The sequence below is a fragment of the Dipteris shenzhenensis genome, chromosome 1 (assembly GCF_047967505.1).
Source record: "Dipteris shenzhenensis isolate YYH24624 ecotype China chromosome 1, Dip_SZ_1.0, whole genome shotgun sequence".
NCBI lineage: Eukaryota > Viridiplantae > Streptophyta > Polypodiopsida > Gleicheniales > Dipteridaceae > Dipteris > Dipteris shenzhenensis.
In genome coordinates this window covers 69448580-69461878 of record NC_141596.1, presented here as the reverse complement: position 1 = coordinate 69461878, position 13299 = coordinate 69448580, and the positions used below count along the sequence as shown (strand labels likewise).

Here is a 13299-nt window from a genome sequence, read left to right as displayed (position 1 = left end):
ACTAGAGGATTCGACAATGACTGTATGGAAATACCCATGGGTCCAACAAGGTAAAAAAACTCAAACAAAGGACTAACAGAGAACCATTATTGACCATAAAAATAACTTAGAAAACATATGGGTCATCACCCTTGTCAAGATTGACTTGGGTGATGAAAGCAGTGAGAGCTTTAACATTCTCTGGTTCTTCTTCTTCTTCTGTCTCTGCTTCTTCCACAAGTTTGCTGAACATTTCTTCTTTGCATAGCACTCTTTCTCAAAATGTCCAGCTTTTTCACAAAAGTTGTACTTCATCTTGCTCTTTCCGATGGATCCCTTAAAGTTGCTTTTGGCCAAATTTGCCCCATGTTCTTTGTAGTCATTTCTCTGTTTGATTTTCCTTTTCTCTTCCAAGAGAGATGTCTCAATTTCCACCAAACCTCTCTCTCGTATTTTGGTGAGAGTAGTGACAATAGTGCCATATTCCTCAGCTAGGCTTTTGAGTAAGATAGCGATTACAATGTCATCATCAAGATTAAACTTGATGCTAGCTAACTGACCGAATAGTCATCAATGTGTGTACAATATCTATCCATATACTGGCCATGGTATGAGCTAGGTGAATCTGGGTGCCATCAATAGCCTTTATGACATGCGTGCGCATGACACACACACACACACACACACACACACACACACACATACACCTACAAGCACGCACACAACACACATGAATGTGCCTTCATAATCTAGATCTCCATATATGCGAGGAACCGACACTCGCTACGATCTTTCAACAAGTGTCCACCGATGCCTGTATTGAGAGATAGGGATGACATAAACACAACTATATAAATGGTGTTGAGCCATGATAGCCCAGAAGGAGTCATGACTCTCATAATGTCAACTTGGCTTTGACTGTCAACTACCTTTAAAAACTGCACAGTTGACGAATAATGTATCTGTCACAATATTTCTGTAGCTTCTAAGCCTATGTATATTAATTAACTTGTGTCAATCTGACACCAAGTAGAGCTACGGACTTTCATATCACCCTTGTGATGTGTAAATAATAGAGTATGCAGAGTTGCGTATACCAAACGCCTTTAAAAGATGGCACTGTAGACAGATATATGCATATATGCAATTGCTAGGCTCCATTGTGCTTGGGTTTCAGCCCAACTTAGTACCTGCAACAATTAATTTAAAGCACACATAATCATGGCACCCATTAATTGTTAGCACTTTTGCATGAAAATAAACTCTAGACTAATCCTAGTCTCTGTGGGTGTCCCCACCAAGCAAACATGTGCTCATAACATAAAGCAATTACTCTGGTCAACTAAGGTCAACCCTTTTGATCATAACTAAAGGGCTTGACCGATAGCCGATTATGGCCAAGTCTCCCCAACCGAAGTTGGCACATCTTTATTAACCGTGGTTAACCCTCTTGGCGTAAACCAAGTCTCGTTGACAACAGGTTCTTTGGTTAACCGCAGTTAACTCTCTTGGCATAAGCCAAGTCTTCCTAACTGGAGTTAGGCTTACTTAACCAAAGCCAGGTATCTTTGACCGAAATCAATACTTTCACCAATAAAAGATAACTTTTTGAACATAATTGAATAAATGAAAGACTCTTTAATTATGGTCAAGCGATCTATAATGCTGTCCCAAATCAAATTTCCTTCACACATTTGAGCATCCATTGATACAAAAGTCTTCGTACGGGTTTCTACCAACAATCTGTTGGGTGTTCGAAGCAATGGAAGCTCAAAAATGGAAGCACAATGGAGAAAACGAGATGCGGTAATAGATTGCTGCAAAATTGAAGTGTGGAGGCTCAAGGGAGAGCCAACATAACAAAACCCCAGGGCTTATTGCCCTAATTGGAATAGGTGTCCATAGTTGCCAGCCAAAACAGAAACAGAAAAGAAACGGAGTTTCCGGCTCCCGCCGAAACAGAAATGGAAGAAACGACAATATGATACAATTTATGTATAAAAATTCATTTTTTATACATAATATAATTATCAATAGAGTGCAAATCATACATAATACAATTATCTATACTTGAAGCATCATGCATGCTTCTATGATTCTAAATTCCTATGATGATTGATCTATCTCGTATCATCTATTATCCATGAATGATGCTTCAACAATCAACATGTGTCATTGCAACAATCAACATGTGTCATGAACTAAGTTCTAAGTTCCAAGTTCTAACAAGTTTGAAGTTATCACACTCCGAAGTTTGAGAGGGAGGATGGAGAGGTGAGAAAGGATGGAGAGGTAGAAGGAGGATGGGGAGGTGAAAGAGGATGGAGAGGTAGAGAGAGTTAGAGGAGGAGGATGAGAGGTAGAAGGAGGATGGAGAGGTAGTGGAGGGATGGAGAGCAGGCTGAGGATGGAGAGCAACTCCCAGCTTGCAGGATGGAGAGCAACCTGTAGGGTGGAGAGCAACCTGCTGAATGGAGGGATGGAGAGGAGAGCAGGCTGCGGGTGCCAAGGCCCAGCAATCAAAGATGGAGAGCAGCAGGATGGAGAGCAACAGCACAGGTGCATCTTACCAAGTAAGCATGGTTCACAAACACGTTTGGTAGGCATATGCATTTTGGGAAGATCCACAACCATATCTTCCTTATATAACTTCACCAGGGCTCCAAATAGAGGTGTCCAAACCTCTCATGCCACAAATGAGTATCTGCCATGGTAGAATCAATAGTAAAGGCATGTGCATCGGCAAGTGCAGCATCATCATCTGAACATCTGTCACAAGCATCAAGTCTGTAAAGACTGCTAGACAATGTGCTAGTCAAAACCAGGGTAGAGGCATGTGTAACATCATACAGTGCACACCTCACACTATCAAAAATAACTTGAAAGCCACATGTAGCAATGGTTGAAATAGAAATGAGGTTCTTATGAATGCCTGGAACATAAAGCACATAATGTAGAGTGACAATACCACCAGAGATAGAAGTAAGAGCAACTTGCCCAATACCTTTCATGGTATATGATGCATTATTGGCACATGTGACACTGCCCCTCTTAGATGTAAGCTCCAATGAGCTGAATAACTTCCTGCAGGAAGTGATGTGCTTGCTAGCACCACTATCAAAGAGCTAGGCATCACGAATATCTGAAACTGCCATACAAGCATCATGAACATCAGGATTATACTGACATGTAACCAAGAAAGCCCAATGGTGGTCTTGTGCGAAATTAGCAGACTCATGTCGATCTTCTGCACTAGAAGAACCAGATACTGCAAGACCAGACTCTTTCTTTTTCTTTTCAGATGCTAAGTGCTTTCTAGATTCAGAAATATCATGCCGAGGTTTCCTGCAATAGTTACATCTCTTCTTCTTTTTGTTATCCCCTGAAGAAGAGACACCATGGGAATTATCAACATGGGAATGAGAGGGCTTTCCAGCTGAAACCTTGCCTTTACCTTTGTGTTTATGATGGGCAGCAAATGCTTCATCACTAGCCATAGTAGCATTGCGATTCACACGACTTTGCTCCTCCTAAAGAAGAAAAGCAACAAGCTGGTCAAATGAGAAATGCTTGGCATCACCCCCTGCAACCAATCTCAATGCAGTAGCAAAGCCTTGATATGAATCAGACAACCCATCAAGGGTATTAGAAACCAGCTGAGAATCAGGCATAATCTCATCAATGTTGGCCAACTGCTCTTTCAAATCCTTCACATTAGTGAGATAGGCATCCATGTTACCACCCTCATCAAGCTTTAAATCTTTCAACTGCCTGCAGAGATAGGCAACCCCCTCGCCTCATTTCGCACCTGATACAAAGATGCAAGCTGATCCCATGCTTGCTTAGATGTCTTGCAAGACCGAATATGAGGGATAATAACCCGTTTCACTGAAAGAGCAATCCAGGCATGTGCTTTGGCATCACAACCATCCCATTGAATTTGCTCCTGTGAAGGAGACAAAGCACCTGGAGCAGGAGGTGCAGGAGTCCTGGCTATAGCAGTAGAACCATCACCCAAAGACCCATCACCTGAAGAAGCAGAGGCTATAGGTGTAGCACCAGTAACAGTGCATCTAGGCCTGGCCTCAAAACCTGAAACAATATGCCAGAGATTCTTGTCAACCAAAACATGTCCCATCATGTATGACCATATGGGGTAATTGGTGCCATCAAGCTTGTCATCTGCCCCAATCAGCCCAAGCAAATTGTCTTTGCCACCAGACATGGTGCTGAAATACAAGGCAAACGCACCAACTGGCAAAGCAAATGAAAGAAAAGCAACCTCTCAGAATCAAGTGCCAAAAAACTGCCCAAGCTTCAAAGCTTATGTTCGCAAACGACTCTGCAGTCCCAAGGTGTACCTGTTGCAAGAAAAATCCCCAAAGGCAACACGAGACCTTTCCAAAATGCAAATGGAGCATAAATTGGAACAAGCCAATGCAACAATGGCTTACCCAATGATGTACAGTAGTGACAAACTCTGAAAGCGAGCAAATGAGGGCTGGAAATGAGAATTACAGCAAAAGAAGTGCTTCCACAAGGATGAGAGCATGTAGAAATGGAGTGAAAGAGATCCAATGGAGAGAAGCTCGCAGCCCGAGGCAAAGGGATGCCAAATGAGTAGGGAAGGGCTCAAAGAGAAGTCTCCGATCAATTCAACAGCTTCAAAAGGCTCCAAACATCGGCACGTAGATCGAGGCAACTCCAAAATGCTGGCACGCAGCTCAAGGCAGTTCCAAAATGCTGGCACGCAGCTTGATGCAGCTCCAAAATGCTAGCACGCAGCTCGAGGCAGCTCCGAAATGCTGAGAAACCTGAAAAATGATTGGCGCGCATGGGTCCGTACGGCTGTACGGATTTTCTTACGGGTCCGTACAGTTAGGTTTTTGATGCAGAAATTGCTCAGATTTGCTCCAAAATGCGTCTCCTTCGCGGTAGCTGCTCCAAAATGCGATCTTCTCGAGTCAGAATGTGGTTTTTCACGATAGAAGTGCTTGGAAAGGTCTCAAACACTCGTGGGAGTGTGAAAACCAGCAAGACCAGCAAGAATGAGGGCTCCAGAGGCTGCCAAACAGCTTGGGAAAGCTGTCAATGGCAGAGGGAATGGATTCCCGACCTGATCTGATACCACTGTTGGGTGTTGGAAGCAATGGAAGCTAAAAAATGGAAGCACAATGGAGAAAAACGAGATGCTGTAATAGATTGCTGCAAAACTGAAGTGTGGAGGCTCAAGGGAGAGCCAATATAACAAAACCCTAGGGCTTACTACCCTAACTGGACTAAGTGTCCTAACTGACCTAGATGGTACATAAACTAACCTAGAAGCTCGCAGCCCGAGGCAAAGGGATGCGTCAATTTTACGAGCAAAAACCTATGAGCAGGTTTATCCGAGCGTGTTTTTCAAGAGATTTTTAAAAATGTTTTTCTTTAGGAAACATGGTTTTTACACTTTTATTTTCACTAGAACTAGATCCCTTTATCATAAAAATATACAGACTAGTCACTCATTCATTTTTACACAACATAATTTTCTTATTTACATTCCTTTGTACCCCTGTTATTACCTTAAAAAAGTGTTGATTCCTTTAAGAAACATTCCTCATAATCACTCTCAATGTAATAATACTATGCATATATAATTACTTATTAACACATTTATATCATATGGCAATATCTTTTTAGTGTTTTTATAGCATATTTATGGACATGTTTCTAAAGAAGTTTAAATTACTATAAATAAGTATTAACTTGGGCTTATATATCACTCTCATAAAATACATGTAATATTTAATACTATATATGAAAGATTTTCTAAAATATAACTCCATAGATGTGCTCAAATGGGGTGTTCCGATCAATTTGAGTGGTTGAATGACTATATTTGGACATTGGATATGAAAGTTATGTCACTTTTAAAAGTGCTGTCCAAGGTAGTTTCGCCAGCGAAACTACCTTGGGAGACTTGCTTCAAAGGGGTTTCGCTGGCGAAACTACCTGGATGGCTTGCTTCAATGAGTTTTCTTTGAAGAAACTCTTTCATGAAGATAGGTTGAGAGATGGTTTTCAATGTCATCCCCTATTAAGTAAAAGTTGCAAGAAGGATCATAAGGGAATTTTCATAGAGAAGTCTACTCTACATATGGGTTTCTTCAAAAGCCATCCCATTATGCTCTCACCATTCCTACAGATTCACCTAAAGATTTTTGTATAAAATAGGCATTGCTATAATACTTTGCATATTTCTAAGTGAAACTATGTTTTCTTCTGATCGATTTTTGCCATATTTATGCATAGTTGGAAGCTTTTTTTTTCCTTCGCTCGGACGCTCGGAAGATTTCGCTCAGAAAATGCTCGTCCCCGAGGCAAAGGGATGCCAAATGAGTAGGGAAGGGCTCAAAGAGAAGTCTCCGATCAATTCAACAGCTTCAAATGGCTCCAAACATCGGCACGCAGATCGAGGCAGCTCCAAAATGCTGGCACGCAGCTCAAGGCAGTTCCAAAATGCTGGCACGCAGCTTGATGCAGCTCCAAAATGCTGGCACACAGCTCGAGGCAGCTCCGAAATGCTGAGAAACCTGAAAAATGATTAGTGCGCATGGGTCCGTACGGCTGTACGGATTTTCTTACGGGTCTGTACAATTAGGTTTTTGCTGCAGAAATTGCTCAGATTTGCTCCAAAATGCGTCTCCTTCACGGTAGCTGCTCCAAAATGCGATCTTCTCGAGTCAGAATGAGGTTTTTCACGACAAAAGTGCTTGGAAAGGTCTCAAACACTCGTGGGAGTGTGAAAACCAGCAAGACCAGCAAGAATGAGGGCTCCAAAAGGCTGCCAAACAGCTTGGGAAAGCTGTCAATGGCAGAGGGAATGGATTCCCGACCTGATCTGATACCACTGTTGGGTGTTGGAAGCAATGGAAGCTAAAAAATGGAAGCACAATGGAGAAAAACGAGATGCTGTAATAGATTGCTGCAAAACTGAAGTGTGGAGGCTCAAGGGAGAGCCAATATAACAAAACCCTAGGGCTTACTACCCTAACTGGACTAAGTGTCCTAACTGACCTAGATGGTACATAAACTAACAATACCATTAGTCCTAACTGACTATAACTAGGCCTACAAGGCTCATACCAAGGTATAAGTGGCATCTATGGATAGCCCATGAGATAGCCTACACAATCTAGAAGTAAAGAGCAAACTCAGTCCTTACAAACGACAGCTCTATGGGAGAACACTACTCTAAAAATAATCCAGGTGCTCTTATACAGCACACAAGGCAGAAATAATGAGAGACAAGTTATAATTCCACTCAATATATTTGAGCATATGCAAACCCTAAGAGAAACCAAGACTAAGACTGAAAGTGGCGCACCATGCAAGCAAGAGACTCACAAAAGAGAGAATTACCTCTCCACTCTTTGAGAGAAATTGTCCTCATCCTTGTCCAAATGGCCCTCAATGTGTGTACAATGTATGGTCAAATTTATTCCTATTTTAGTCATCCATAATTTGAAATCCATACACTTCACTTGTGTGGTACAAGCTAACTTGTATAACATCCCTGCTAACATCATTGCCACTTAGTAGTTTAACTTTAATCTTACTTTAGTAACCCATAAGAATGAAATCCATACACTTCATCATGTGTGCCAGGGACTAGCTTCTATAACATCCTTGCTAGCATCATCAATGCTTAGCAATCGCTATGGACACTACATATATATATGTCCTCACACATGCACCCACACACACACAACCATCCATTTATACACCAATCGCCGTATCAAGTCTCCGTCAAACTTGGTAGGTCAAGGATGATCTTAGTTGTCATGAAGGCCAAACAAGCATTCTCTCTCCTCATCCTTTCAACCCCTTTTTCTTGCCCTCTTTCCTTGGCACGAGTCAAATTCTTTCATTTGAGATTTGATTAGTCTTTTCATCAGCGTAATGACAATTGTTGATCCCTCCCACATCTACAGGCTGGAAATATCATTTATGTTGCGCAAGACGAGCTCAGAGTTCTCCAAGAGGACATCACTGAAGAGCAAGGAGTGTCTAATGGGTACAATATTTTGATCCCACATTTTGAGAAGTCAGGTTCTTGATCAATACCTCGTAGCACTTCCATCGTATGTCAAAGGCATCAAACTTCTTGTTTGAGGCTTTTGCAATTAGATACTAATACCTCTGAGGTTGCCACATCAGTCCTCGCACTTACTATGTTCTCTCTGGGAGAGGCAAAAAGGCATTTACGTAACCTTATCACCTTCACTTTGATCCGGTTTTGGAAGACCAGAAGCATCATTTGCTTCCCAAACGTTTCCAAAGTTTATGTCAAGCCTCTCTAATCTATTGTGGAGGCTTTTGGAGATGTCCTTGAGATTCTCCAGCTTTTGATTGCCCCTTCCTATGGAACAGCTGCTGCAGCCACTCTATATAGAGAGAGAGAATACCTAGAGTTCAGGTCCTTACCCAAAGTTCTAAGATGCTAATAATGTATATCTCTAAACACCCAATGGCTCCCTTATAGGTAGCAGATAGAGGCCACTGGTTACTAGAATTACTGCCATATTTGTAGGTAACTTCAGCAAATCCTAGGACTCGAGTGGTGCGAGATCCTAGATGCCTCCCACCCCTCCTACAACTGAAACCAGACTAGAAACCCTAAAACGAATCTATATTCAACTAAAACGAATTGGCAATCAGCCTTGAAACCCTAAAAACGAATCACTGCTGGTAGAAACGCAGCCTGGATCTTCGATTCGTAGCAGATAATCACCAAGATAGATTTAGAATTTCCATAGATAACAGGGGAAACGGAATCGAATAGCTTCATATGATAAGGAGCAGCAACAAATTTCTTATGAGGTCAAAACGAACTAAGAGAGGGAGAAAAAGATCACAGATCACACACTCTAGGGCCCAAAAAGAAGGGCTGGACCCCCCGAAGGTCTATATTGCAATAGAATAAACTTTGTGCAACAGGCTCATAAAAGAGCATTAGGCGAAGTACAACTCTTCAATGATCCGGGAGCCCTGAGGCCCTTCTTTTATAGACTTGGGCTAGCAAAAACCTAGACCCGCTTTTAAGAGCTACTTTTTACAAAAATAAACTTTCTTGCCTTTTGCCCACCGTGGGGCCACACTTTAAGACTTCTCTAAAGCCTTCTTTAATGGCGCCATCTCCCTGGTGCTTTTTTGGCCTTGTCGGACCTCCTTTTTGGTACCCGCTCCATCATTTGCAAGCTCTTTTGCACTTTTTCAAGTCCTACGAAACACCAACACTTTAACCCATTGCAAGTTAATGAAATGCATGCATTGCTAGTTCTTGGACTAATCCTAGCCCCTTGTGGGCATCCCCACAGTTCTCTTTTACCAATGCAAAGCAAAAGTAAAAACAGTAAAACTTATTCTAGTTAACCAAAGCCAACTTTCTTCGAACATAGTCAATCTAATAGACTCCTCTTTCATTATTGGGAGGAAAACCAATTTGTGACATCCCCTTGGCTTCTAATCATTGGTTGTCATTGGGAGGAAAACCAATTTGTGACATCCCCTTGGCTTCTAATCATTGGTCGTCAACTGTGAAGCTTCTTGATACAGCTGTAAAACTTTACCTCTCTCGGCATCAATTGCCTAATAGTTTTGGTACTTGGCAAGATACCTGCAGATACACTTGCCTCTGGGTGGTTTTCTTCTTTGTGTGGTACGTAGTCTGTTCTGGTTGGAGGATCTCCTCAATGTCTTTCATCTTAGGCGGCTCTTGGAATCTGGTAACTTCCGATCCATCTTGTGCCATTCTCTGCTTCTTTTGGCTGATTGGCCTTCCAGAGCACTGAGTAGCCACACGCACTTCTTTCCTTGCATCTAAAGCACTTGCTTTCCGTACGGAGATTCTTGTTTTTCTTTGGCTCTTATCAGTCTGACACAGCCATGTGATGACTGCATCCCTCTCTTCCCTTTCCTCCTTTCTGTCCTCTCTCTTATGATGATTTTGCCATTTTAATAAGCAGCCCGTTTCCCTTCCTATCTTGCTGCCATCCCTTCTCTTTGTTGTTGCTACAAAAGCGTGAGATCATCATCTAGATATGTCCTTGTTCCCTTCAACGATGCTCTCATGCTCATAAAAGTGGACCTATCTTCCGCTGTCCTGAATCTCAAAAGCATAGGTCTCGACAGAGCATCATCCTCCATGCCCCTTCAAAGGTGAGGTTGATGCCCATTTATGATTTTGGTGATCAGTGCCTTGGGATCTGCATCGGGGTGTCTCCCACCGGTAGGCCTCTAACAAGGAAATTCAATGATTTATGGTGTCTTCTTTTCTCCTCTAATGCATTGGAGATAAATTCCTTTTTGGTGACTGTTGTGCCCTTCTTGACCACTTCAGTCTACTCTTTCACTTTTGCTTTTTCCTCACTTATTTGCTGAGAAATTTCTTCATGTTTCCCTTGCATGGGTGACTTGTAGGGCTGCTATATCCTTCTTGAGTTTTGCATTATGTGCTTTGAGTTCCTCTAGTACGCTACATGCATTTGTCCCCTTCCCCTCTAGCACTTGTAGAGAGAGATAGAGAGAGAGAGCTTTGTCAGCTCAAGTTCCCAGATGATGAGACATTTTTATACATCAGATTGCTGTAACCAACGTATTACCCAAAATGGCTACTGGACTAGAAAAGCCATGGAGCCACCTCAACAGCTGATGGAAAGGAAAGGAACCATTAAGTTGATGTGGAGACTTTTTTAACAAATGATCCTCAGAAATTGTGATTAGGCCAAGCAGATCTATGCCTTTCAATGTCTGATTGAGCACATAAGCAGTTCAACAGACAAATAGGTCTGTATATTAATGTCTGGTCAATACAGCAAACAATCCTTGGAAGTACCTTACTCCTGAAAACAGAGTCATGCTCTTCAGTTCGTCTTGATTTCATTATATTCACACCTTTAGGTGAGTAACAATAGGTTCGTTATCTGCTTTCAAAAGTTTAACAAAAAGTTACAGATGTTTTAAGACACGATCAGGGATTGTGCCAAAATTTTGCATCTATAAATGTAACAGTTCTAAAAAGTGATACAAATATAAACTTCACGCTGCTCCCACCTTTTTAAATTTTGCTAGGAAATACTGAATTTCAATGTAATCAGGAAGCCTAAACACGGAACCTTCTTCATCACCTTTGGAAAACCAAGAATATGGCGGGCTGTCAAGATTGTCCTCTGCAACGTGCTGGTCCATATCTGTCATAGAAACAAAAGACATCAGTTTCAACACATAAAGGCCAACAAGCAAGTCCAAAGAAATATGACAAACACCATGATCCTCTTTCTAATGGCATGAATGCATTCTAAATGCTCCTCACAACTAAAATTCACTCATAGCTAACTGTGCAAACTTCCATGGCTGCCATTCTGAGAGTTTAATATCCTGTGGTTGGACATGGAAATTAACAGAGAAAATAGGCTATGTAAAATCTGCAATCAGAAGACGCTGAAGGTAAACCTTACTCTTCAGTATTACGAAACCTTACTCTTCAGTATTACGCAACCATCTCAGATCACATACAAGTTGCACGAACTGGATTAAGCAGATCTCTCACAAAGAGAACAGAAAATTTTAAAAGATTCCCAGAAAACCTCATGATCTCAATATGGTACCATCAATGCAGCTAAACAATCAGATTACTTACAGCTACCAAAGATATTCTTGTAATCCTACTATTGATTTTCCCTTTCATCCATACATCATGTTGGGGCTACACCTCAATAGGGAGACAACTTCTTCAATTACAGTATGCATCTTTCTCTCCCTCTTTCCTTCACCCTCTCTTGCTTGAGCACATTAACTCTCACTTCTGCTCTCCTGCTATTCGAGCAGTTGAAAAAAAAAAAAACTTTTATCATTCCACGTTTTACTTCTGCAGTCAGCTTTTTGAAAATCACACAGATCTTCCAATGATACAAAGCAGCACCAATTGTCATGAGAATTAAGTTCAAAAAGTACAGAAGCTGTTCGTTCGGTTTTGAGTCGCTTATTGACAAAATCTGCAAGCTTCTTGGCATACCTATCTCCAGCTTCACTACACATCAAAGACAGAACACAACCATCACTATCCATGTTATCTAAAAAGAGAAAAGAATGGCTACATCACATCAGTTCCAACCAACAGGACGACACAGAAATGATCTCACTAGAGCTAGCCAAAGAATGAACTCACACACACATGCATACATACCTTCATTATAATACCAAAGCAATTTAGTATCACACTAAGAGACTATAATTCCTAGTTTAACATGATATCAGCACTATCTCCAATCTCTTATCATCACATACTACAAAGGATTGCACGTTCCACCCCCATCCTCTTTTGGCATGCCGTTAAAAGAAATACTAAATACCATAATCATCTCAATCAGTAATAGAGAACATGGTTGCACTGTGGCTTTGATGTCAGAATGGAAAATTACTGATGTCAATCAATAGGAACAACCCCCTAACAAACACAGGAGAGATGTGCATTCCATTTGCTCCCTAAAGCCTTGCATATATGTTTGAAAGAATTTGGAGAATCCTTCCGGCCTTTTGGCAGTTCTGCCATCTGCAAAAGGGAGAGAAGAAGGCGAAAGTGTGGGGTTGCAGGCTGATCAGCATTAAGAAAATGTAACTTCATATGCAACACGAGGCAGACATTTCTCCACAAAAACTGAAACACTTGCAAGCCCATTACTAGCCTTGCCATTCTCAAATGCCATCCATGAGCTCGCACAGACAGAGGTGTTAGGAGACTTAGGACAGGCCCTGGTATGGCCTTGTAGGTCTAGGATAGTTAGTTCTAGTTAGGGATCAGTTCATTTGGGACAGTTAGGTCAGTTAGTCATCGCATGACTATTAGGACTTTTAGTCATACCCTAGTTCTAGGCTAGGGCTATAATGTTGTCTTGTACTTTCAAATTTATTATCTACAAGAGACATACCCATTTGTGTGCTGCTGTCGACCTTTGATCCTGCCTGCTCCAACATTTGTATGAGAGCCACCTTACCATTCTGCATCAGGCCCCCTTCAGATTGATGCCATCTTTCAGAAAATGACATTCCTCCACAGAGTTTGGGCCTTGCCCCACTGGAGACTGCCGAGACTGGCAGTACAGTCATGAGAGCGGGTTCAGCATAGCATGGTATGCACGCATGTCCACATGGTTTGCCGATCAAGGTATTCAGATGGACCGGCTTTCCCACTTTAGTACAGCATGGACACACCGACCAAGTTGATCCCACGAGATGAGATTATCATATGGTTAGATATCCTCCAGATTTATACATCTC

At 41.7% G+C, this 13299-nt stretch overlaps 1 protein-coding gene across 5 annotated transcripts in view; it reads right to left on the bottom strand.

Moving 5' to 3' along the window:
- The window catches only part of F2KP (fructose-2,6-bisphosphatase), a 146260-nt gene that overhangs the window by 43394 nt on the left and 89567 nt on the right, over nt 1–13299 (bottom strand). For all 5 annotated transcript variants that reach the window (XM_087377750.1, XM_087377766.1, XM_087377755.1 and 2 more), the window contains 2 exons: nt 11977–12052; nt 11151–11213 (listed from right to left, as the gene is read on the bottom strand). In XM_087377750.1, the coding sequence (XP_087233876.1) occupies nt 11151–11213; nt 11977–12052 (139 nt within the window). The remainder of the gene's footprint in view (nt 1–11150; nt 11214–11976; nt 12053–13299) is intronic.